At 40.2% G+C, this 25,586-nt stretch overlaps 2 protein-coding genes across 2 annotated transcripts; both read right to left on the bottom strand.

The window, feature by feature from the left end:
* Nucleotides 1-720: 720 nt before the first annotated feature.
* Nucleotides 721-13,293, bottom strand: tc2n (tandem C2 domains, nuclear). Its single transcript, XM_006798597.3, has 12 exons — nucleotides 13,211-13,293; nucleotides 12,214-12,288; nucleotides 11,965-12,126; nucleotides 10,961-11,131; nucleotides 10,478-10,557; nucleotides 8,224-8,281; nucleotides 7,586-7,686; nucleotides 6,937-7,053; nucleotides 6,649-6,840; nucleotides 2,689-2,803; nucleotides 2,387-2,583; nucleotides 721-2,230 (listed from the first exon to the last, which is right to left on the bottom strand). The coding sequence occupies exons 2-12, from the start codon at nucleotides 12,278-12,280 to the stop codon at nucleotides 2,120-2,122; spliced, it is 1,371 nt and encodes a 456-aa protein (XP_006798660.2). The 5' UTR covers nucleotides 12,281-12,288; nucleotides 13,211-13,293; the 3' UTR covers nucleotides 721-2,119.
* A 940-nt stretch (nucleotides 13,294-14,233) lies between these two features.
* On the bottom strand, nucleotides 14,234-25,448 carry fbln5 (fibulin 5). The gene is made up of 11 exons (XM_087832807.1): nucleotides 25,021-25,448; nucleotides 24,766-24,820; nucleotides 24,499-24,547; nucleotides 24,012-24,290; nucleotides 18,955-19,077; nucleotides 18,244-18,360; nucleotides 18,025-18,141; nucleotides 17,598-17,720; nucleotides 17,252-17,378; nucleotides 16,935-17,130; nucleotides 14,234-14,969 (listed from the first exon to the last, which is right to left on the bottom strand). The coding sequence occupies exons 1-11, from the start codon at nucleotides 25,062-25,064 to the stop codon at nucleotides 14,808-14,810; spliced, it is 1,392 nt and encodes a 463-aa protein (XP_087688933.1). The 5' UTR covers nucleotides 25,065-25,448; the 3' UTR covers nucleotides 14,234-14,807.
* Between the last annotated feature and the right edge of the window lie 138 nt (nucleotides 25,449-25,586).

Genomic DNA, 25,586 nt, shown 5'->3' with positions numbered 1-25,586 from the left:
CACAGAACACATCGCTGGTCAAGCTCATGCTTTCTGAAACAGAGAAAGGAGTTCCCTTTGGGATGATAAATGGCACCAATTCACATGCCAAAAATGCTACTGATTATTTCATATGCAAATTAGCATTTCTTGCTATTAAATAACTCAAAGAAATTCACATATTTGTTTATTTTTCTTTCTTTTTGGGCACATTTGCTTGGAGTAAGATTTCAGTGCCAACGGAAATTGTTGTCCTTTTTCCACTAACGACAATTGTTCCTTTCTGTAGTCACTCTAGAGATAAGGATAAAATTGGCCATATTCAGCAGTGGCATTAAATTACTTTCCAATAACAGTGAAAACGGGGGGAAAAAAAACAGGATGTTCCCGTCCGGGAGGACACTGTGGATAACTATCTTGCTGTTTGCTTTGACAATCTCTCAATCATAGGCTTCTTCAATAAAAAGTGACAATAGTAGCACGGTGGTTTATGGTTGTTGACTTGTCTCATAAGTACTGCAGAGTATGTGTAACTCTGCAGTACATGCTGTAATCCAGTCTGTTTTTTTATACGTGCCACTTGTATTTAAACCTGTTTTTTCAATCAACACACTTCACATTTTCAAACAATATGAACTTTTTATTACACTAAACCTTTACACTCAACACTTTTTATTTACATTCAATAGATAAAAAAAAAAATCAAAAGCACAGAGCTAATGTTTGACACAGAAGCCGCTGTTTTCTCCAGTAACATGACACCCTGTAAAGTTCAATTACGGTAAGGGAAAACCTTCTGGCTCATATTTAGGGAATTTTAAAGGAAGTATATTTTGTTTCTCGAAAAAATATTAACAAAAAGAGAAAGAAACAAGACAATCCTACTAGTAAGTATTTTATATGTAACCAAAAGCTGATACAGCTTAGGCAAGCTTTCTTGTCATTTCTTTAACTAGTCTTCAGAATTACTTCTCCAGGTTTCTTAAAGGACATTTAAAACTCTTCTTTGGATGTTGGCAGCGTTTTGTTCCGTTTTCTGTCAAGATGATCCCACACTACTTCAATAACATTGAGGTCCAGGTCCAAATCTTTCTACATACTTTGTTACTGCTAGTAAAGTGCCGAGAGATACAACTTAAAATTGTTTTTTCTATAAAACACTTGTTCATTCCTCAAGTTAGGTGCCTTTTCTTATGCCTGATTTATTCATATGTCATTGTTAGAGCCTAATAAAATAAAAAGCTTCTCTGAAACTGGTCAGGTACAAGACCTTGACTGAAAATGAATAAAAAGCAGCCAGTGTCCAAAGAAAAGCTTTGAAAGGCTGCCTGAAAGCCTATTAAAATTACAAGTAAGTCCATGGAAGCAAAATATAAAGACACGATGAGTGGCTCAAAAGTTTTGCACAGGACCAGAAGAAAAATACTATTTTTGTAGGTTTATATTTATATTGCATTTTATGCCTAAGACTATGAAATTTCATTCTGCTGCGGTCTTATCATGCTAGCCAGCTTGCTTTAAAAAAAATAAATGACACTAAATATTTCTGGCTTTTTTAAAAGAATTTTAAAAGATCTTTAGTTAATAAGTGACTGAATCGCAGACTTTTTATGGTTTTAAAAATACAGAATACCACCAACCTTACACTATTAGATTAATCTTCTCTACAGTCTGAAACCACTAAAGTAAATATGGTTTTCCTATCACCTTTCTCCTGCTTGTAAACTTTCTTTGCTAAATGAAGCCGACTCATAAAGCAGTGATACTTCCACGTCATGCAACTTGCAGAAAACAGCTTGTGTACAGTACAGCTAAATGCTAAGCAATTGAATTGTTAATTTAGCAAATGTTCTACTGTTTTTAAGAAATATCCTTCATTTAGTCTACAGTAAACACACACACAAAAAATAACCTTTCGACCATCTACATTTTGTTCGAAACCCTTATTTATAACTGATCACTGAATTCGTGCACTGTCTCTGCGGAAATTTCCCAGAGAGCACGTTCACCAGTTTACAGTCTGGTCAATCAGAGTTGACTATGTCAACATACAGGACTGTGGCTGGCCAACTGGAAAAGTAAGCAGGCACAGCGAGATGTGCAGCACGAGAGCACTATGTCAGTAGCTGGGAGAAGAGGTTTAGGAAGAACTCAGCCTGTGCCACGCTGCCACCACTTTCTCTGGATGAGCCATTGTGTCCTTCCACTGCTCCACAGCCTCTGGAATAGGGCTATTGAGTCCCAGCTGAATCTGCCACAGACGCAGAGAAGGAGGCAACTCCTCAGTTTTGTTGCAAATAACTTAAAAACATTTTGATTTTGACTTTTAGGCTAAAATAGATGAAATTGTATTCATTATATTAGAAGTAATGAAAGAATAGGCTAATAAAATCACCAAGGGACTCACCTGTCCGAGATATTGTTTCCTCCTGACTGAGCTGCGACTGTAGAGTTTCACTGAGAGTGAGTAGGCGTGGTCTAAGGTGGCCAGATGGAAGTGAAACGTCTCAGCCCACTGACACTGACCTCCAGAGGCCTTGAGCACTCGGGTCTTCTTCTTCGTCACCTCCTCCAACTGGGTCATCTCCAATTTGACAAAAAAAGCTTCAGAGGACAGGTGCAAGAGAAGACAAGTTACCATTAAAGCTACACAGCTACTTATTTTAGGGGTTAAGTATTGAAAAATACTGATGTGTATTTTACAGGTACCTTGAGTGAGCGGTGAGGAGGACACTGGGAGGTTTTGAGCAGCAAGGACCTGGACCTGGATGCGTCCATTCACTGGCTGAAAGCACGTAGTAAGATGCAGCTCAGAGTGGCACACCTGTAAGAGAATGGTGTCAATGAGCTTTTACATTTACTAACATTTAGAAAGAAATAATAAACCTCTTTCGAGCCACTGTCCTCAAATAAGAACATCACATTTCTGCACCTTATAATTAAGTAAAAATCCATTAGCTGCTTTCTAGTAAATTAGAACCAAAGTAGTAGTCTTGCGCATTTGGACCTTTAACCACTGTTCTGCCTTTAAAGTAGTCAGTGCAGGTTGTCAGGGCACGTTTTAGTTGCACTCATAACATGAAAGCTTCAACAGATTGAGCTTTAATAATGGTAAAGTGGCTACAGTTACAGTATAGAGCATGCTTTTGGTCTTATCAACAAAGTTTTAGACTACAAGGTGCTTTTACTGCTTTTTCTTGTTACAGGACATATTTCAAAGAATTAAAACAATATAAAGGCTGTTTGTCAAAGGAGGCTATGTAGAGTCATTTAATAATCCAAAATAAATAAAACAAGTTAAACACTGTTGCGCATTAGGCGTTTGGTTAGAAAGAACAGCTATAAAACTGATGCAGTGACATCATACAGGTTCCTGTTGAACAGCTAAAAACAAAGAAGAGATTGACACGGTTACTTTTCTTTCATTACTCAGTGTTTTTTCCCCTTCACTACCGTCTCCACCATATTGTCAACACTGAGTGCCACACCAGCGCACTGAATCTCATCATGCTTCACAGGTATATTTGCAGAGCAAGTCCAGTCTCAATGCCAGCCTGGAACAAAACTTACTTCATGGTCTGGAGTAGTACTGGAGTATGAACCCTAATGACCTGATTTCTTCTACATGAAGTACAATTTTGCTTCATCATCTCCTACAAAAAACCTGAAGTGACATCACATCAGCAGCAGCTGTACTTTGTGTTTGGTGCTACCGAAGTTGACTGAAGGGTAGTCTTTTAAAAAGATGAAACTCATATGGACTGGTTCTTATATATAGCGCTTTTCTACTCTTCTGAGCACTCAAAGCGCTTTACACAACTTGTGTATTCACCCATTCACACCCATTCGCACAAGCACATCTCTCTAAGTGCTTTCTAGATAACATTCACACACATTCATACTCCGATGGATGCATCGGAGAGCAATTTGGGGTTAGTATCTTGCCCAAGGATATTTGGCATGCAGACTAGGGGAAGCCAGGAATCGAACCACCAACCTTCCCATCAGTAGATGACCTGCTCTACCTCCTGAGCTACAGCCATCCACAAGCGCATAGTCTATAGATGATGAGCTGGGAACATGTCAGCATGTTTACATTATCACCAACACTCTTAACAACTTTTAGACATTAATACAGTTTTGACAATGAGATATTTTGGGACAGTGAAGTATTTTTGGTCATTTGGTTTCTGTACAATAGTCAAGATGAAGTGCAGATTTTGGGCTTTGACTTTAGGGGTTCAACAAAACTATTTCAGTAACTAGTCTGTAATTACAGCCATTTTATTTTACTTTTCACACGCTCGAGAGTAACTGGACAAGCTGAATAATCTGAAATACAAGGGATGTTTTAAATACTTGGTTGAGAAGTCTTTGCAGAAACCACAGACCTAACCAGAGGCTGCATTTCCTCTTAGAGATGCTCCACCAGGCTTTTACTGGAGCCATCTTTAGCTGCTGATTATTTGTGGATCTTTCTGCCTTCAGTTTTGTCTTCAGTAACGGAAACACTGCTATGTTGGGCTGATGTCAGTGGACTGACTAGGCCAGTGAAGAACATCCCACTTCTTGGGTTGCTTTTACAGGATGTGTCAGGTCATTATCTGTTTGTACTATGAAGTGCTGTGCAATGAGTTTTGCAGAATTTGGCTGTATCAAAGAGCACAGCCATGCACACTTCACAGTTCATCCTAACCGTAACCATCCTGCCTCTATAAGCAGTCACGTCATCAATAAACTCTAGTAGCCCTGTTTCATACATCCATACATCACCATGCCATGTTGCCTCCACCATGTTTGGCAGATATTCTGGGCGGTAGGGGAGCTTTGGATCATGAAATGCTAAAGAAAAGTTAATCTTGGTAAGAAATTTCTTCTGTCCTAAGACTTTTCCCAGATCTTTGCCAGCTCTATTAGGTGTTTTCTGACCTTCCTGTTCTTGAGTGCATCCAGTAGTTTGCAGCTTGCTATAAACACCCAACAATGATCAAGCCTACTTCTTTGAGTGTGTTCTTAGCTTTGTTAGATGTTGTGAAGATGTTTTTCTTAAATAAAGATATGAGGTCAACCAGGCTTTCAGGCCCTATGGTGTCATTTTGCTGGCCAGTTTATTTCTTCTTGTTGACTTGCCCACTCCACCGGGAGGAGGCCCCGGGGCAGACCCAGGACACGCTGGAGAGATTATATCTCTCGGCTGGCCTGCGAACGCCTTGGTGTTCCCCCGGATATGCTAGGGGAGGTGGCTGGGGAGAGGGAGGTCTGGGCTTCTCTGCTTAGGCTGCTGCCCCCGCGACCCGGCCCCAGGTAAAGCGGATGAAGATGGATGGATGGATAGATGACTTGCCCACTCTTAAAGTCCTTGTTATCTCTCTGACAGGTTTTGGTTTGCAGAAAAATAAAGGGACAGACCTCACCTGACCAAGAAACTCCTTAATAGTCCATTTTTGATCAGTAGGCAGAAGGGGACTATATAAAAATTGCTGTAATTCCTAAACAGATGATGCAATTCTTTTACTAAACCCCTTGAACTGAAGCTAAAAATCTCCAGTTCAATCACATATTGATTGTTTGAGATAAAATCCACTGCAGTGGTGTACAGAGGCAAAACTACGAAGCACACTTCAGTGTCCAAAAACTTATAGACCTAACTATGGCCTCTCAGAACTCCTAAACATGCTGCAAACCAGTTTTCCCACTTAATAATTCTACTTTTTTTTCTTCATTGGGTTCAGCTGTCTTCAGCCTTAAGAGCCCCCCCTGAATGACAGTGATTTGGACAATTTTGCTCTTTTGTGTCCAGCAGATGGGTAAAATAACCGAGTGAATCAATTTGTCCCTCTGAAATCTAATGATGAGTCACCCTCTGATTTTCCAACTATACAGACAGTTTGTATTTTACCATCACTGGCCAGACATAAATCCATTTATCAACAAAACCACTCTGCACTGGTAAAGTGGTTTAAGGTCTGACCTACTTTCCATGTCTCACATTTCCAGGACATGCTTTCTGCTTTTTACTCTCTTATTGTTAAAGCCTGTTTCCTTATTCCCTGAAAAATGAATTCCATTTCTGTTTTTCCTGTGATTATGCAACAAATTCAGCCACAGCATTAATATTTTTCTGTTCGGGCCGAGAGGATAGTGTGTGTCAGTGGGCTACCATGCATCACGGGGACAGTTTTACGAGGCACCTTTAGCACTTTCTCCTTATTTTCTATACTTTTAAAAAGAGGAAAGCAGCCAACACAGGAAATGGTGAAGAATAGGTAGTAAAAATCCAGGGAATTCCCACACAGAGTTTTTGCTCTTGGCCAAAGGAGTTGGAAAGTTGTGGCCAAGTACAAATCACATAGATGGTAGTTAACACTTTTCTTATTCTTTGCTTTCAAATAAGTTACAATCTTATCTAAAACTTAGAGCTAACATAAAAGTAAAAACAGCTGCAGAATTCATGAAAAGTACTGATGCAACATTGCCCTAAAACAGCAACAAGATTGGCAGAGATAGATACAGAATAACAACTGACTCTCTCTGTATATGTCTTTCATTGTCCTGTATTACTATTAAACACATCAGTGACGGAAAGCATCATGGAAACAGCAAACAGACTCTGTAAACCAAGCTTCAGCGCTACAGGCCCACCTAATAAACAATGTAGTGAACTCCTACCGAAGATTTAGACGGAGGGTTGAGTTCAAGCCAGTGCTCTGTCTCCTGAGAACCGAGGTGTCGCAGGGAAAGGACACACTCTGCCACCGTACGTTTTTTGGGGTTGTGTGTCTGCAGTCGCAGCACCAGGGCGCTGCAGCGCAACAGCTGGAGATGCAGCGCAAACACAAAGGTCTCCATGAAGGACACATCCTGAAAGCAAAGAAAGGTTAAAGCAGAGATTAGGCAGTTCTGCAATAGCGCTTTAAGGGCCTATAAATACTTAACAAATATATACAGCATCAATACCTGACAGTACTCTCTAACTGAGCTCTTGAACTGTATAGGTTTGGGGGTGGTAATGATTGATTTGAAACCAATCATTTGCTGCTCCCCTCCATCCGAATGAAGGTTGAGGTCTGAGCACTGTTAAAAAGAGAAGATGTGGTTCAGTCTGTGTGTAGAACAACAAAGGTTTTATCCACGGCGCTCTACTTGGAACAAAAGATGAAAAAAAAACAGTTCAGGTTTTGTTCTAAGAAAGTCATCAGGCCAGACAACAGTGGCAAGATCAAGTGCCACTAATGTGACCTTAGAATAAAAAACAAACCCAAACCAACAACAAATCCCAAATCAAAGCTGGCAGAAGAGTACGCCTTGTGGAGTTAGAGTACATATCTGCAGTAGAAGTTTATTTAGTGTAGGGTTTTGATTTCTGAATAAACATACACTTCTTTAGACGATGTTGGAACTATTGTAACGTCAGTCAGGACAGTTCAGCTCCCTTAGAGGAACTTTTCCTTCTGAGTGTCTGAGCCGGAGTTAATAGAGCATTGAGAGGAGCTAAAGGAGAGCTGTATTCTGGACGCACAGAGGGTCCATTGAGAAATGCTACCAGTGACCACAATAGGGCTTTTTGTCCCTGAATCCCCCTCCTCCATACTGCATGTAACCTTACCTGAACCAGGGTGATCCACACCTGCTCCAGAGCCTCCTGATAGTTCAGCCGGACACACACCTTCCCCAACTCGCGCTCATCCCCAGACAAGGTGACAGACTCTGCAACATTTGGAAACAGACAGCAGGATGTGGCGTTAGCATTTAAATACGAGTTTATGTACTGTATAATATGATGTTTTAAAGATTTTAAAGATGATGCTTTTCAATTATTAAACTCAAAACTCAAGGCAGAAAGATTTACAAACACACAGTAACTCAAGATGGCTGCACTAAAGGGTGAGAGGAGCATCGCAAGGGAGGAAACAGAAATTGGTGATGTCCATGAGTTCTAAATTAATTTCAAGCAATTATTTTAATTGTGATATTAAAAACAATCCTTATATTTGGGATTATAATTGTTGTTCCAGCTACTTTTGAACCTCTGAAAATTCCTAAACAGTAAATGCTACATTTTGATTAAACCCTTTAAAAGTCTCCACTTCAGTCACATCTTGATTGTTTGTTTGACATCTTTGATTGCTTGACTGTATGAAAAAGCCAGAAACATTATATATCAGGAACTAAGGTTGAAAGTCTCTTTTTCTTGTTACATTGGGAAACTGCTAGAACAAAAAGGTTTGTTTGTATGATGTTTACCCAGGCTGCTTGTCATGGAGCTCATCTTGGAGGATGCACTGCTGAGGGACTCGAATCGCTGCAAGGAAAACAGAACAGACGACACGTGTGAGACCAGACATACTGCAGTTTCCCCCTTCTTGATTCCACACCCCCTTTTTTTCTTAGCAAATGTGTCACACTTATCATTAAAGACATTTTAAGAATACAATTTCAGGTATTAGGGGTAAAAAGCTATCCAAACCTACCTAGCCCTGTGTGGAAATGTAATTGCTTCTAAAACAATAGCTGGTTGTTCCACCCTTGCACCAAGAACTGCAACCAAGTGTTTGTCATAATTCAAAATGAGTCATTCGCATCATTGTGTAGGAATTTTGGCTCGTTCTGCTTTCCTGAATTGTTTTAAAGAGGCCTAAAGTGGAGGAGTTTTTGAGTGTGAACGGCCCATTTAAGGTCAGGCCAAAGCATCTCAATCTGATTTTAGTTGAGATTTTGACAAGGTCAGTCCTTTTTTTTTTTTGCTTTTTTGCTTTTTTGTGTGTTTTTTTAACATTCGTAGGTGGACTTGCTGCACTTGCTGCACTTACTTTCAGATCATTGTGCTATTACATAACCCACGTGAACTTTAGCAAGTCGTCACGTCCTGAAGCAGCAAAGCATTACACTACCGCCACCATGTTTGACTTGTATGATGTTCTTTTTTATAAAATGCTGTGTTTGTTTTACACCACACATAAAGGGGCTCAAACCTTCTATAAAGTTCAAATTTTGACTCATCAGTCCACAGAATACTTTCCCAAAAGTCTCAGACATCATTAAGATGTTTTTTGGCAAATATGACACGAGCCTTTGTGTTCTTTTAGGTCAGCAGTGGTTTTCGCCTTGGAAATCTGCCATGGATGCCATTGTGGCCCAGTCTCTTTCTTATTATTAAATCATGAACTCTGACCTTAACTGAGGCAAGTGAGGTTTGCAGTGCTTTACATGTTCTTCTGTGACATCCTGGATGAGTTATCAATGTGCCTACTTCACTCTATCAAACAGGTGCTATTTAACTGATTTCTTGATCCCTTGATTTAGGGTGTAAACACTTTTTCATAGCACTGTTTATAAAAACTTGATGGTCCAAGAATGAAATATTTTGCTCATCGGTTTATGGACTAGTTTAAGTTTTCTTTTACAAAGAATGTTGTTCATTTTATAAATTGTGGTGCCATTTAGAGTAAAATGGAGAAAAAGCATAGTATGATGTGGTGTGTAGCTCCCCTGTGATTGCCCTGCAGTATCCTCAGCTTATTAATCACATTCACACTTCGCTTGTTCAGATCAGTGTTTCTTCAAAGCTGTTGTGTTTACTGTAAGATCTATTGCCGGTAAGGTGGTTTGCATTGTCTGCCTTTGTTAGCTCATGATGGTGTCAAACTAAACAGCTATGCTAATTTAACTGCAGTTGTGCATGCAATGGATGCTGTCGTGAGCCATCAAGCCAAAAGAAATGCACAGAAATGTACCTGTGTTACTCCCCAGGAAGAAACTGCTCTGACATTTTTCACACCGTGGGCTCTGAATGAGGTTTTGTAATGTTTATTTAGGTTTAGGGAGTGACTAGATTGATTGTAAGAGACAGTCAACTATTTATGTAAAGTAACAAGGAGCTGATGACAGGTGCGACACATGTGACGTGTGAATCACATGTGGAAGTAGATTTTATCATAGCTACTAAAGGGGAAGAATAAGCCCAAAAATGAATCACGACTTTCAAATTCATCGCCATAACTTTAAAGCAAAATTATAGGCTTATCTCAGCCATAGATTATTATTAGTAGTAATTATCAGTAATTATTATTACTGAAGGTAACTGGATGGTTTAAATGAGGTCTACTACCTAAATAAATTACACAGTTACATACCTAAACGCGACTGTAGACATCCTCTAAAGAAAGTTTAATCTTTATTTCAATGTCAGATCAGTTGATAACTACTACTTGGCTTAACTAATCTCAGAACACTTATTTTCTCTTCTTTTTTCTACCAAGTGTTATGGGACAGGAGTCATACCAATCTCATGTCTGTATGGTAAATATAGAGGTAGCTGCATTACACAGTACACATTACACTCTTTGCTGCTTAAATCAAAATACCAGCTTCTGAGCCTTGTTTGCAATGCTCCACTATGCTGCTGAGGACAGTGGAAACTATAACAACTATATTTAGTCTAGGTTGAGACAAGGTGGGAATTTTGTGTGAATACAGATTAGATAGAGGACAGTCTCACCTGCATGTGACCCTGGGGGTTGGACAAATCAAACATGGAGCTGCTCAGTCGCTCCTGGCCACCTAACTTCATATTCCAACCTGGGAAAAAAGATGAAAAGATGTTTTGAAGCTGTTTCAATCCTGAGATAATTCTGGTTTTCATGCTTCACTCTGCAGCAATCTGTCGACGAGTTCAGATAGAGCTCAGTAAACTACTGAATAAACTGCTCAGTACTAAGATGAAACATGCGTCTATGTCAAATTTTGTCATTATTTAATATGTTTACTACAATTTTAGTTAAATCATGCCCAAATTCTTGTTTCATATTCCTTTCATCCATCCGTTTTTTTCCACTTATCCAATTTAGGATCATGTTGGAATTGGAGCCTCTCCCAGCTGCCATTAGGCGAGAGGTGGGTATGGGGTACACCTTGGACAGGTATTCAGTCTGTTGTGTTTCATATTAAACAACAAAATACCACTTTTTCTGGTATTTGGTACCTGGGCTTTGTGGACCAAAGCTTCTCTTGTTCATTGTGTCTCGGCGGCTCGAGCCGGGGGAGATGTGCTCTGCCATGTGACCCTGATGGAAGAAGGACTCGGGGTAGTAGATGAAGGGAGTGGTGCTGACCAGCTCTGCCTTCCTTGCTGCATATGTGCACCGGGCTGAACCTGCAAGCAAACAGCACAGCTGGTTGTTATCATGCTTCAAGCACATTATTGTTCTCTGCATCTCTAACAAGTATGAATAGCTATTCATCAAGAAACAAAGTGCCTTCACTTTAGTGCATTGAAGAGAGCCGATAATATCTTAATAACCCCTGAGATAGATTTACTGCAGCTTAGATTCTGTTTGCTTTCCGTAGCCTTTGCGTCAAACTAATCATGGGTTGAGGCATGTTATGTAACTTTCACTTATCTGTCTTGTGGGACTTCTTGTTGAATTTAAGAGTGAATTAAAATTAAAAGTAAATGTTTCCACTTTTGACAGTAGGATCCTGCACTAGTTGATCATACCCCAGGTGTAAACTTCCAAGTCAGCGTAGTCATATGTTTTGTTGTGATATTCCCTGGAATCTGAGTGTAGACGTGGGAGAGTTGAGCAGAAAATCGGCTTCATTTAGAAGGAATTCAGCCCAAATGAGCCAGATTTGGCAAACAATCACCAGCAAAAGTCATTTTTGTTAACTCACATTCTAGTACAGGCAGTCAAATAAAACAGGTACAAACAGCAGTTTTTATTTTATAATTTCTCTGTTAATTTATATGTTTTGCTTTTAGGATAACTCTTAAGGCAGACTGCACATATCTAAATATTGATATGAAGCAGAACCGAAACCAACAGTTCAGTCTCATTACTGGAAGTATCATTATTTACCAGCCCATCCTATAAGTCATCACTATCCTCTCACACGCTATAACTAATTTGGATCTTCACTGTTTGATTCTTTAAATCATATACACACCTTAAGACTTAAAATGTACTAACTGATACAAGTACGTACTCTGTGGCTCAGCCTGTAATTTAGGGTAGCTTGGTTGGACATAGGTCGGCACAACAAAGGGAACCTCTCTGCCGTCTGGGGGCATCTTGGAAAGTAAGTAATCTTCAGATACATTTGGTCCTGGGGCTGCTGCTGTGTTAGGGGGCATCTTCAGTGCAATCACTTTAAAACAGAAGATATTATTCAGTGAGACACAAGTAGGTCTGTTAAAACCTGTCTGATACACATCTGTGCAGGACGGCAGCTTACCTTGGGTCTCCCGCTCCTGCTCGTTCTTCTTCATGAAGTTCTTGCAGCAGTTTTTGATGAACTCCATGGCTGAATCTGGAAATATTTAAATGTTGAAATAGTAAGTGGAAGTTGCAGATTGCATGGTAAAGAGTAACAAGGGGGCTAACAATGAAAAGCCAAAGCCAAAAATTATTCATGGAACAAACCAAAATGACCTGGGTTTGCTGCTTCTAATCTAACTGAACACTCAAAGCACTTTGATCTGTAAGCCTCAGTCACTGAGTTACTCTGACATTCATGCAAGCATGCAGACTCAAGGTACCAAGGATTAAACCAGTGACCTTCCAATAAGTGGATGACCTGCTCTGCTTCCTGAGCCGCAGTCACCACCTTTAAAACAAATAGTCTGCTTGCACAAGTCTAATAAATTTTAGGAAAGTCCCCAAAATGTGCTGAACTTGTTTACCTGCTCTGCAGTTGCCACAGTGTGGTAGACTATTTTATATCTGTTGAATTCCACTCTTTGATATGATCTGAGATCTCAAGGTCCCCTCATATCACCCCCAAATTTAATTTGGTAACATGTAATTTTTTGACAGTGTGCTTAAATGTGGTATAAGTACCTGTTGCTATGGTGTGACCATACTTTATAAATCGGATACATTAAAAAATATGTTATTTGTTATATGCTCAAATTAGGAGCACATAAAAAAATTATAAGACACATAAACATAAGAAAGTTCAGTCATTCCACACACACAACTATTCTAGTCCCCAGAAACAAACAACTACATTCACTGCCATGACTTTCTTCAGGGGGCTTTGATTAACCGGGATTATTGATTAACTCACCGCTTAAAACTTAATAGCTAGTTATTTAATAAACCAGTTGGGCTGCCAGTGGATGGAGGAATTTCCCTATGGCGCACGCTAAAAATAGCACATCATCAAACATCACTTTAACTTACCAAACAAAACACAGATACAAAAAAAAAAGTTTATAATATAAACTTACCGACGCCTTGTTTTCATTCAAAGAGGATCCGCTTCGACCACCCAGGCCTGAGGTTCACACTCACCGGCAGGCGGGAGAGAAATGCCACCGAGCTCAGGTTTAAGGCTGACTTTCGTTACAGGTCTGCCTCCCTCCCTCTCTTACTCCCGCCCACGCTTCTCTCCTCTGTCATTCCCGGACTGACAGTGGCGCGCGCTTCCTTCCCCGAACAGCTGTGATCACGGCGCTTTCTATTATAACCTTTTTGTTTATCACTTATCGCTGTGTGCTCACTGTCATTTGTTTCTTTTCATCCTCGGGTCGATATGTTTGCATTTTGCGCATCATCCCAGCAGAAACTTGGCCATCTCCCAGGATCGGCGCTTACTGACAGATTTACAGCTCCTTGCTGAGATAACAATGACGCAAATAAGAAACTGAAAGAAAACACATCATAACTTTCTCAAGCTACTGTTTTCCTTCTAAGTCGCCTATACTTGACATATTACCCACCGATTAATTAATGTAGACTGAATTCGCTGATTGCAAAACATTTGCTGATATGTAAATATATAATTTTTTCTTTATATACCTAAAAACTGTCATGTGTGCCCAAAACCCGCAAATTTTCTCAGTCACCCCTCAAATCTATTAACAGTTTAGATCCTGAAAAAATTTACAAGAGGTGTTAAAAATGTGGTTCCCCATATTCAAAACACCCAGTGGTTTATTATATGCCCTTTTCACAAATTCTGATACCCAAATAAGTGCTGCTATAAACCCATACTTATCCCAAACTGACAGTTTTGTATATATGTGTGAAACCAGTAATTCAAAATGTATCACAGTCCCACATTATAATCCATAAATTAGCTGTTGTTTCAGGAGTTTTTGCTAAAGTGACCCCTATTGATATAATCCCACATTTTGTTATAGTGCCAAAAAAAAAAAAAATCCCCATCCGAATTCCCCAGAGTATCCACAAAACCAGGTGATGCATTAGTCTGGGAGCCGCCTCATGCCAGGGACAGCTGTTTGTGTGGTGAAAAAGTTTATTGGTCAAAAAGAAACTGTGATCAATAATTCAGTTAATGACTTGTTGTTACATCATTTCAAATACTGCCTCTGTAAAATGCACATTTACACTTCTGCTTCGGATAACTGGCTCTCCTCTTGTCAGCTAAGATCAGATGCCACTTGAGAGGAAATGGCAACATAAAACTCACAGCTTATGTGAAGGGATGAAGATTCACAGACAAATGGACAAGCTCGTGTGTATATACAACGATTCTCTGTGAAGTTGCTGTTGTCAGGTCATCAATGGAGGATGTCGGAAAATTGTACACCATAAATATCCCTGCATGTCTGTGTGTGCGTGGGTTTGTGTGTTGAAAGTCAATATCGTGAAAGCTCAGTGTCTATTAAACAAGGGTGGAGATTCCAGCACGGGAAAGTCTTCCCGTCAGCTGTTCTCAGCAGAGTCCTGTTGTGTCTCTACCGAAGGTGACATAATGAGGGTGGGGGGGGGATAACAAGCAAACTATTACATCAGCTGCAGGTGAAAACAGCTGCTTCATGCTTGACTTTCTTTTGTGGCAATGAAGTTCATTTGGGACCCTCAAAACGGATGCTCTGATACAAATATTGTCAGACGGATGATGGAGCTGCCTCTGAAGTTGATGACATTGTTGACCGTGACCATCTCCAGGTCCAGCACCACCTTCTTCGGCCCCTTGATTGGCCGCGATAAGACGAGCGTGGCGCTCACATTACTGGTTTGCTTTAAGAGAAAGAGGACAGAGACAAAAGGGGAATGTGAGGAATGAATTCCAGGAAACACTACTGCACACAGCGGAAGAAACACGTGGCTCAGTGCCTGGTTATACAACTTCCAGTAAATAAAACAAGAGCACGTTTGTTTAGAAAGCCAACTTAGCAGTTTCTGATCTATCTCTAGAGCAAACTCGGCTTCTCAGATACATTACACACAATTACTGTGCCATCTGCTGGGTGCACTCTGCATTGTCAGGTTCTTACAACTCATTAAACCTGTGGTACACACATATATATTTATAATTTATCCAAAATAAACGGTATTCCGTAGCCACTGTTATCTAAACACCTGATATTTCTTTGAAGTGTATCCAGAATTTGATCATAATCACAACTACAAAGAAAAAGATCTAACCCTAACTTTAGCCTAGGATCAAAACTACCATCTTTTTCTTTCTGTCTCTGAGCACAAACTTATTTTAAAATGTCAAATCAGTCCTGTGCAAACTGTAAATAAAAACAGAATGCAATGATTCAAGAATCTCATAAACCCATATTTTACTCATAAAACTACATAGAAACCATGTCAAATGCTTAAACTGAGAAAATGTATCACTTATGAGCTCATTTTAAATTTGATGACACCAACACATCTCAGAAAAGGACAGTGCTGTTTACCACTGTGTAGCAGCCCCCCTTCTTTTATCAACAGTCTGTAAACATCTGGGAACCGAGAAGACCAGCTGTTGGACTTTTGAGAGGAATGTTGTCCCATTCTTGTCTCATGGAGGATGTTGGACTGCTCAGAAGTCCTCATATTTTTGGTTTCATGATACTCTAGTGTTTTCAGCCAATAAGTCACATGTACTTTTTTACAGATTGGTCAACCTCTGTCCATTTACTCCTGGGTATAAAAAGAACATCAGCTGACTTGTTCCCAATTAACCTCATTAGTCGCGAATTGTTCCTCGAGCTGTTTCCTTTTAGCACCACTTCCTTTTACAGCCTTTTGTTACCCCCATCCCAACTTTTTGAGACATGTTACTGCCACCACAGTCAAAATGAACTCATTTTTTTTTTCTCGAAATAGCAAAAGGTCTCAATTTAAAATGTTATGTTTTCAATGTTCTGTTATGACTAAAATATGGGCTTATTGGATTTTCAGATCATTGCATTCTGTTTTAATTTACATTTTACACAATGTCCCAATTTTGGGAGGGAATGTGGTTTGTATTAGAATGAAGATCAAAAACTTTGTGTAATTATTTGTTGTATTTTCGGTTACATGTCACTGCATGCTGTGGGTGAACAAATCCTGATCATCTCACTGTGTAATGATACGAGGAAGTGCTGATACTATTCACTTAGATAAGTGCCAATACTAGATGGAAATAATAAAGCATTACAAGGAAAGGAGCTCCAGGTGGTCTTACTTAAATCTTACTTAAATGTATCTTTTAGATAAAAGCTTTTGTAATGCGCTTACTTTTACGCTTAATTTTTTCAGTTGTTTTCAGTATTTCATTATGAATAAATTTGTATTCATTCATCTTTTTAGATAAATGTCAAGCATTGCATTACTTAACCTTTAAGATAAATGCAATACAATAAAAAGGAGATTTTTTTTAGCGTCGCATGGTATCTTCTTTGCAGTGATTCTAATATGTTTTTCTATTAAGCTGGTGAATTATCATCATCTAGGACAAGTCCAAGACTGATTTTGGAAACATCTTTGGTAACTAAACAGTCACAGCTGTGGAGTTTCTGGACTGCATTCTTTAACAACCAAACACTACTGTCATTTCCTTTCCTGCCTAGTTCTGCAGTTTCCTTGAATTTCCCCATCAATAGAGTTTGAGTTTCTGTAGGAGCGGGGGCCCACTTTCATTTATTGTGCTACTTTGCATTAATATAGTGCATTAAAGTCTTCCATCTGCCATATCGTCCGTTGATGGGTCTCTGAAAAACGTACCCTCATGTAAAACTCTCGCCCATCGTTGCCCGACTTTATTTGGAAGATGTAGAAGGCGCCGGGATAGCGCGTGGTGGCCTGCATCTGGAAGATATCTGCAGGCACACTGCGCCCCGACGACATGTCCATGTGTCGGTACAAAATGGTGAAGGGCTTATCCCTGCAGGCAGGGTTCTCAGCAGAACACATACACTGACTGCCAAGGAGGAGACACGGTCACTTTAAGCTTTAGAGGATATTTTAAACAAATAAGCAGTGAAACAGTTTATAATTTGGTGTTAAAAGGCGTCTAGAGAAAGCGAAGCAGTAAAACTCACTTGTCACTAACTTCGACGTAAGGAGGGTTGCACTGTAAAGAATTCAGGCATGTATAGCTTCCCTGGAAATTGAAACACACTTGTGCTGTTGTACAGGTGTTGTTACCAGTGTCACATTCATTGACATCTTTAAGAATCAAACACACAACAATCAAAGTCAGTTAAAACATCATCATCACGAGAGAAGAAGAAGAAGCTTCAACAATGTTGATATTAAAGAAAAATAGATGCATGTGTCCTGAATCAAGAGAAGTATTTAACTGATAACAATAATAACTTTATCACATAAACGAATGCATTCAGTTAGGAAATGATGTATCTGTGTGAGAGTTCCTCATCCTCTTACCCTCACAGCTCCTGCCGTCCTCATATATATAATATCCAGGTGGACAGATGCAGGAGTAAGAACCGGGGATGTTGATACATCTGTACTGACACAGAAACTCAGAGAAACTGCACTCATCCAAGTCTGCACGAAGCAAGAAACAGAATTAACACCTATCAGAAAAGGACATCAGCACCAACAGGGCATCAAGCTCAACCAAGCCCGCCTCAATATGTCTGAGTGAAGTCTGCATGTTTTGCATGGTCTCAGTCATGCAGCTTGCTCTTTCTAAACTGTTTTATTCTGTTCAATTCACATCTGTCATACGACTTTTTGCTCCTTTTTACAAATATGCATCTCAGTTTCTGGTTCTTTACCGACTCAATTGTTCACACTGCTTCAAAGATAGATTAATATTGATATATCAAAAGAATAAAATCTTCCTCACCGATGCAAGTAGTACCATCAGATGCCAGCTCAAATCCTTCGTCACAGTTGCACATGTAGGACCCGTAGGTATTCAAGCAGCCATGACTACAAGGTTCATCTGCACACTCATCCACATCTGGAACAACAGAAGCTGGAAGCTGACAACACTGGTACACGATATACAAGTGTTTCTTTTCCTGTTGTAAAGCCGAGGCCCGGTGCTTGTGAATGTGTTTACCTTGACAGGTCCGGCTGTCTGGATTGAGGATGAAGCCAGGATTACAGGAACAAGAATATGAGCCGGGCACGTTGGCACACAGCTGCTGGCAGTAACCATAGCGGCATTCATCAATATCTGGTACCAAAAAGGAAAAAAAAATGAAGAAAATTTTGACTGACCATAATACATATTGTGCTGTAGGCAAGTTTACTGTAAGTAAATATACGATTAGTGTTTTGATTTGAACAGACTCTGCTGAGCTGCATTGCACCACAAAGCATGAAGAGGGCGCTGTTCTTCTTTTCTAAATGAGGACAAGTACATGCAGGGACTTTTCTGCATTATCCAACAGTGATCATAAAAATTGACATGATCTCTGATCTATGCTTTTTACAGTGTTAGTACTAAGATAATAAATTGCTGGTTTTGCATGTCCAAGACAACATTTGCATTTATTAGTGCTTGAAGAAGAAAATCAAAGCTTTTGCATCACTTGGTAATACCAGAAAGTATTGAATTAAAATGCTCAGTGCTTGTTTTCCTAGCTTCCTTTCATTTGATAATTTGCACAAAGTAATGGCAAAATTGAGCGATGGCTGAACGATAATAAACCGACTCTGAGTGCACTTTGTAGAGTATTTGCAGTGATGCAATGTGAATTCCATTGGGTAAAGTGTATTTTTAATATATGCTAATGTTTAAAGAAGTTTTAGGGAAAAACTGACTCACCCTGACACTGTCCACCAAGGAGCCAGTAACCTTCAGTGCAGGAGCATGTGTAGCCACCTGCTGTGTTGATACAGACCTGGGTGGGGTTACAGTGGTGAGAGTTTGTCTCGCATTCATCAATGTCTGCAATTTAAAAAAGGGGGGGAAAAAGAGGAGAAAAAATGAACAAAATTCAACAAAATTAAAAAGGACTCTCAAAGAGGCAGAAGCGACATAAAACAAAAAAAAAGTTTAGCACATTAACCCAAAAAACATGTTTTTCTGTTACATTTGGCAGCTAGCCCTTCAAATCGACACAAAAGTAACACCCAGAGAGACACTTTCAAAGTTTGTTGAGAGTTAGGAGAAGAGTATCACGTATCATCTAAAGTATTTCATAAAGTGAGGCATGGATATTTTTAAAATGACATCAAAGTAAACAGATGAGATAAAAACACACTGATAATATTGATTTCCATGTGGGAGTTATGCTTTTTGCACTTCTCGGACGTCAGTAGATTTGATTCCAAACATTTATGTTTAGCCTTCACCTCACCTTTTATTGACTAACTCCAATGCAGGATTTGACGCTTATGTGCCTTGCTCGAAAGCACATCAGCTAGTGAAATTTTTCCTGCTGGCTTGGAGATTGCACCAGCAATCTTCTGTTTGAAAATCAGTTTATCCAACACTCAGAGTTTCATCGCCCTGTGCTTAAAAAAACCCCAAACTCTTAACCAAACAGTTATCATTTCAGCACTTATGATCGTTTCTACACAGATTTGCAGATTTCTCAGATTACAATCTGAATTCCATCAACGCCCCTGGAGCAGCTCACACGCTAAATCATAATGCCCTTATGAGGATACGACAAATCGCAAATTCCAACTTCTGTTTATGGTTCTCAGACAATGAAGTCACCGATCTCTAGAAAACCGGTGGAGGGAAGTGGGTGGGAGCCTGGTTTTTTGTTTGAACAGGCAGCTATGATAAGCGATAACGTCTGTCTGTGGGACCGTTGCCCTTTATGCCAGCTGGGACCACTGGCCCTTCACGAGGGTGGAGGAGACCCGGTGCATTAGGCCACCGGCCAAAAGCTACACAGCCACGGCACCTGCTTACAGTTTCCAGTGAAAATCTCCCTGAATGCCCCTCATCTGCACCCCATGTGTAGACCTTACTGCAGATCTCCAACATATACACACACAAGCTGCAGGAGCGTTTCAGTTAACCTCCTTATATAGGCTGTTTTATGAGCTGCCCACGAGTTTTTGGGGTTGCTGACAGTCCTGATCAGCTTCAGAGAAGACATGACAGGGTCAGATGTAGATCCAAAATAAAAAAAAAACTCCTGTGCAGAAAGATCTTGACCACATATGGCTGCACAAACTGATTCAAAATAACAGTAAGTGACACAAAACCAGCTTGCTTTTCTTTATCAAGATTCCAATGAAAAGATTATAAAGGATAAGAGTTTATAGCTTCACTACCAGAAAAATGCTCTGTTAAAAGATGAGCTGTTGTGCTCACTGGTTTCGAAAGTCCATAAGGCTGGATACTTTTCTCAAGGCACAACGGAGCATGTAAATCCCTGGACTCCAGTAAAAACCTGAAAATCCCTAAAACTTGAGTTATGAGCTGTAATGAAAATTACAGTCTCTAGTGGGATGAAAAGCACAGCATCTGAACTTTAATGGTTTCTTTTTTTTTACTTGGTAGAGAATAAAAAGTGTGCTTAAGCAGTGACAGTTTTGTACAGATTTTTAGCAGGTGTCATTTTTATAATGTTAATTTGATCTATCCTCATCTATCCTAATTATTGTGTGTTTGTCTAGAAAGTAAACTGTAAGCACTTTTATTAGTCCATTTATTAGAGATAGTGTGGTTAAATAGAGTGAAAGCTCAACCTTATTCAACACCTTCAGGATGAAGCTTATCATTGTCCCCCCAGACTGGTTCCATTTGAAACACTGACATGCCATTAACTCAGAAACAAAACCACAATTGTTGCAGGTTCAGACGGGAAGTCGCAGTCTGTGTATTTTCTGCCCCACAGCAACATCAATCAGCAACTAATTACATCACTGCACACACAGTGTGCCAGCCTTCAGGGGTATGCTGAGTCGCAGCCTCCACAGAGGCATGCCTGTTCTCTTGCCCTGGCCTGGGCACAAATTTGGCAGCATATGACCTCATTTTTGGCACTCACATGGTGTAGTTTACCCAAACAATGTTGCGAGCTGATTCCCTCACGGACCTTCTCCCCTACAAAGAGGGGGGAAAAAAGTCCATATTTGTCCATGAGTGAACCTCTAGAGCTCTCTTTGGAGGGGGAAAACTGTACCACATATGTACATTTTCCTCCTCCCAGCACAGTCATGGCTAATTTATCCAAAATGACAGGAAAACACCCCAAATGGACCTTAAGGAACCCATTTTTTAACAGCTTGTCCCTGCTAGACCCGCCAAGGAAAGTTTGTGAAGTGTTTATCTAACAGCTGGGAACTCTTGAAGTTGTGAAATTCAAACAGCTCAATTAAAAAAGATGACATTTATTCGCTTTGAAAAGTTAAATGGGTCTCTGGGTCGGTGGGGTGACAGCAGACAGGCTGCGGCACAAAACACTAAAGAACATCTGTCCCTGTGATGCGATGGATTCATGTATTTCTCTGGATTTTAACCACACTGAATTCCTATTCTTTATCCTTTTCGACTGATGTTACCTCGTTCATAGCTTGACTCTAATATCTGATAAACAGCAGCAGGTGGCAGATGTCAAGACTGTATTCTGCAAAACATTCAAATGTTTCAGCCACTGCTGAAATCCGGTTAAGAGCCTCAAGACCAGAAACAGCTGCAGCCGCGGATAGACACCTTCCACCCTTATATCTCCTGCAAGCAGTGAGACAGTATAAAAATGAGCTTTGGCAGAGACGGGTTGCAAAGCAACTTGCAGATGTGCAGTAACTTCACGCCCTATGATGAAATTTGCCAGGTGATTTCTGATCAGCTAATCCACAGGGATCCTGGTTGAAATTTGACTTCATAACTTGCCTGAAGTAACTTTAAAGATGCATTAGAGTGGCAGCAGAGGGAAACGCTGCGATTGTGTTAAGAAAAATACTCCAGAAAATCAAATATGACATTCCTATGTCAGTTAGGGGGTTAGAATCCTCTTAAAGGGTAAGGTAATTAACAAGAGAGGTTACAAGATGACCACACATTTTAATGGAAATTTATGAATAATTACGTCTTCAGTCCCCAATTAGAGTTGCTGAATTTCAGTGTTTTTCTTTGTTTGTTTGTTTGTTTTTAATAGAAAGGCTGGGATCTAAACCCTGCTTGTGGTTACATTCCCTCACTGTGATGAATGGGTGCAAATGTTGACCCACCGTGAACAATTAAGCAAGCGCTTTGTCAGACTGATGTAAGCAAACGACTGAAAACAATAAGCAACTTTGAACTTTCGGGGACTTCTGATGAACACGAACAAAAGACTTGGCTCGAACAATGTTTACTTCATTTTTGAAATTGGCTTGAACGGAAGAATTGTGAAGTTTTCAGCAGAATTTTTTATGAGTCAGTCTCGTATGACTGAACCGCAGCTACGGGAGTTCTCCTGAGCCCAGAGTTAATACTTTCTGCATGCGCAAATATGCAAGCGTCCAAGTGACATCAATTTCTAATGGATGCTAATTTCGTCATCAGAGGTTTTACATGATGATTTGCGCAGACAACCACATACCCTATGATTATCAGGATTTAACCCATTAGCAATTGCCAGATCATTTCTAAATAGAGTAGTGACTGCACTGGCTTCTTCCAAATGGACAAAAAAGGTTGTATAATAAGAAAAACTGTAAGTATGGCTTCAAGCACGTGACCAGCCCCATATAGAACAACTGGGGAATGAAATCAGACTGAAAAACCTGCAGTACATTTATTCCAGTGCTGTATTAAAGTACAATGTTGAGTTACAATACTTTGCAAAAGTCTTGAGCTGGCTCTCATTCCCTTATATTTTGCTTCCAAAGGGCCTGACCTTTTTTAAGGGTTCTTGAGCAACAGTTCTCCAGTCTTTCAGAAGGTCATTGGCTGCTTTTTCACATGAACATTTTCAGAGGAATGTTTTTTGTGTTTGTTTGTTAGGCAACATGGACCTTTGTAATTATTAAAACAATTATTCAAACATAAAAAAGGCACCTAACTCAAGGGATAAACCAGTGTTTTTTCAACAGATCATAGACAACTGAGCAAGCACTTTGTTAACAGCAGCCTGTCTCACAAAAACACATAATTTGTTCAAACTTCTTTAGTTGAATTCTAGAAATTCCAAAGATAAGGCAGTTTGACAGACATAAAGAAGTACTTTTCCACTATTAGCAGCTATTAGTTGAAAACTTGTCACACCTCAGCATGGTGTCCAGTCTTTCCTTTAAAAAAATGTAGCTAACTGCACAAATGGAGGACAGTATTTGAATGTCATGTCATTGGGAAACGGGAAAAGCACCATCAGAATTAAATCCAACATGAAATACCATCTGGAAAGCTTCTGGTTGACAATAAATTCATTTTTCAGCATGACAATGTTCCCAAACACACTGCCAATGCAGGAAAGGCATATCTGGACAGACGAACACACAATACTATCAGTCATAAATTGGCCTCCCTAGAGCCCAGACCTCAAAGTTACTGAAGCAGTGTGGGATCATCTGGACTGAGAACAGAACAAAAGGCAGCCAACATCCAAAGAAGAGCTTTGAATGTCCTTCAAGAAGCCTGGAGAACTATTCCTGAAGAGTACTTACAGATATAACAAGAAATCTTGCCTAAGAGACTTCACACTGTGTAAAGAATAAAGGTTTCATTTTAAATATTGACTTTCAAGCTTATTCAAATTGTACAAATTGTATTTGTGCCTTTATTTCTGTTTTAATAAATTATTGCAATTATTTCTCATTTTCTTCTCAAAATATAAAGAAATCAGGGGTAGCTCAAAAAGTTTACACATTACTATATTCTACTTGTGGTAGTAAAAATCTTAGACCATTGAGAACAAACTGCAGAATCCTACTAACCGTTACAGGTGCCATCCTCTGCAAGAGTATATCCCAGGATACATTGCGCAGTGCTGATCACTCTTGGGTAGCTGGGCTCCACAGATCTTGGGGGAGATGGGACGAAAGAGTCTGAAAATCCACCTGAAGGGTCCGGGTAAACCGGCTCAGGCACTATGGGATCCGGTCTGTAAGGCTGGTTGTACAAGTTCCTCGGGAGGCATAGGTAACCTCCGTTCTGGTTCACACAGCGCATGTCTCCTCGGCAAGCATCTGGCATGGTACGGCACTCGTCCACATCTGGAATACAGAGCCGTGCACTGATAAGGACATTCTTGCATCCGGAGCATGTGTGAATCTGTGCTACAACCCATCCCGGTGCTTTGGGATTTGATTTTCTTGCGCACAATGTGTTTGCATTCCAGACACGTCTCTTTGTTCTATAAATTTAACTTTTCGATGCAAAAAAAAAAAAAAAAAAAAAAGCCACAGAAGTGATGCCACTCACCTATACACTGTCTTGTTCTGCGTTCATATGCGAAACCTTCTGTGCAGGTCTGAAGAGAAGTGATCAAAATGCGGTTTGAGCATGTTTTTTAACGCATTCATTTGCTGAGATGTCAAACTAGTATGAGAAGAATATATGTTATAATGCATAAATATATTAGCTTGCATCAAAGACGCATTTGCACCTTTATTGGTTTTGGTAAGTTTTAGAGCAACTTTTTTAGTTAAGTGATCACAGCCTTAGACTAAATGGATGAAGGTGTCTTACCTGTCCGCGCCCAGGCTGGACACAAAGCAGAATAAATACCAGAGCTGTCAGCATCCTGCAAAGAGGAAATTTTACGTTTTTAAGCCCTTCTCGGAAGGAGTTCGCAGAAGAAAACAGGAACTTGATACAGGCATTTGTCACATATTCATTCAAACTTGCAACGTAAGTTTTAAAAAAAAAAAAGAAAAAAAAAAAAGAAAAAAAGTCCGTTACGCAAAAGATGCCTGCGGAGAAAATAAAGTGGAGACGACTGACCTTGAAGGAGAGCAAAACCTGAGGCCACGTCCCTCTAAATGCATGGTTTACGACTCCAACTGAGTTCTCTCAAAGGAAAGATTTGAAACGACCCGTAAATTTGAATCCCCTCGCCACTACTCAGCAGGACTCTCACCACCACCCCCAACTATGCGCCTTTACGCGAAAGCCGACACCAGGTTTTCATTAACCGCTGCCTGGTCGAGCTGAAGCTCCAGTACATTGACCAAGTGTTGGAAGAATGCTTTTTCAAAATGGACTGTTCTGCTTCTTCCCCGCTCTGTCGGCGCTACAGATTATTTAGCAATGCAAATTAACGGGCCCCCTCCGAGCACTTTCCCAACAGCTGGATTCAATCAGGAGAGCCAGCCCCCTCCAGTCAGAGCGCACGGAGACGGCGGCCCCACAGCGGCGCGCTCACTCCGACAAGCGGCTTCTCCTAGGCGGTTAGGAGGCAGAAAAGCATAAAGCTTACACACAAAGTGTCTGTTTTCCAAAGATATAAACAGCCCAGCCCACCCCCTCACCCCCTTCCCCGAGTTGAATGACACTGCACATGGCGCAGG

This window comes from Neolamprologus brichardi, chromosome 19 (genome assembly GCF_056152115.1).
Source record: "Neolamprologus brichardi isolate AB-2024 chromosome 19, ASM5615211v1, whole genome shotgun sequence".
In the NCBI taxonomy this organism is placed as follows: domain Eukaryota; kingdom Metazoa; phylum Chordata; class Actinopteri; order Cichliformes; family Cichlidae; genus Neolamprologus; species Neolamprologus brichardi.
Note: the sequence above shows the minus strand (reverse complement) of the source record. Positions and strands in the feature narration are given on the sequence as shown.

Bases quoted from the DNA above. Each gene is read 5' to 3' on its own strand.
- tc2n (XM_006798597.3), bottom strand. From the start codon at position 12,280: ATGGAGTTCATCAAAAACTGCTGCAAGAACTTCATGAAGAAGAACGAG. The intron at 2,804-6,648 runs GTAGGAGTTCAC...ATTCTCTTACAG, and splicing joins ACCCTCCGTCTAAATCTTCG to GTGTGCCACTCTGAGCTGCA. The intron at 2,231-2,386 runs GTGAGTCCCTTG...CGTCTGTGGCAG, and splicing joins GGAAACAATATCTCGGACAG to ATTCAGCTGGGACTCAATAG.
- fbln5 (XM_087832807.1), bottom strand. From the start codon at position 25,064: ATGCATTTAGAGGGACGTGGCCTCAGGTTTTGCTCTCCTTCAAG. The intron at 18,361-18,954 runs GTGAGTCAGTTT...TTTTGGTACCAG, and splicing joins CCTTGGTGGACAGTGTCAGG to ATATTGATGAATGCCGCTAT. The intron at 17,131-17,251 runs GTGAGTTTTACT...CCTCCTTGGCAG, and splicing joins TACGTCGAAGTTAGTGACAA to TCAGTGTATGTGTTCTGCTG.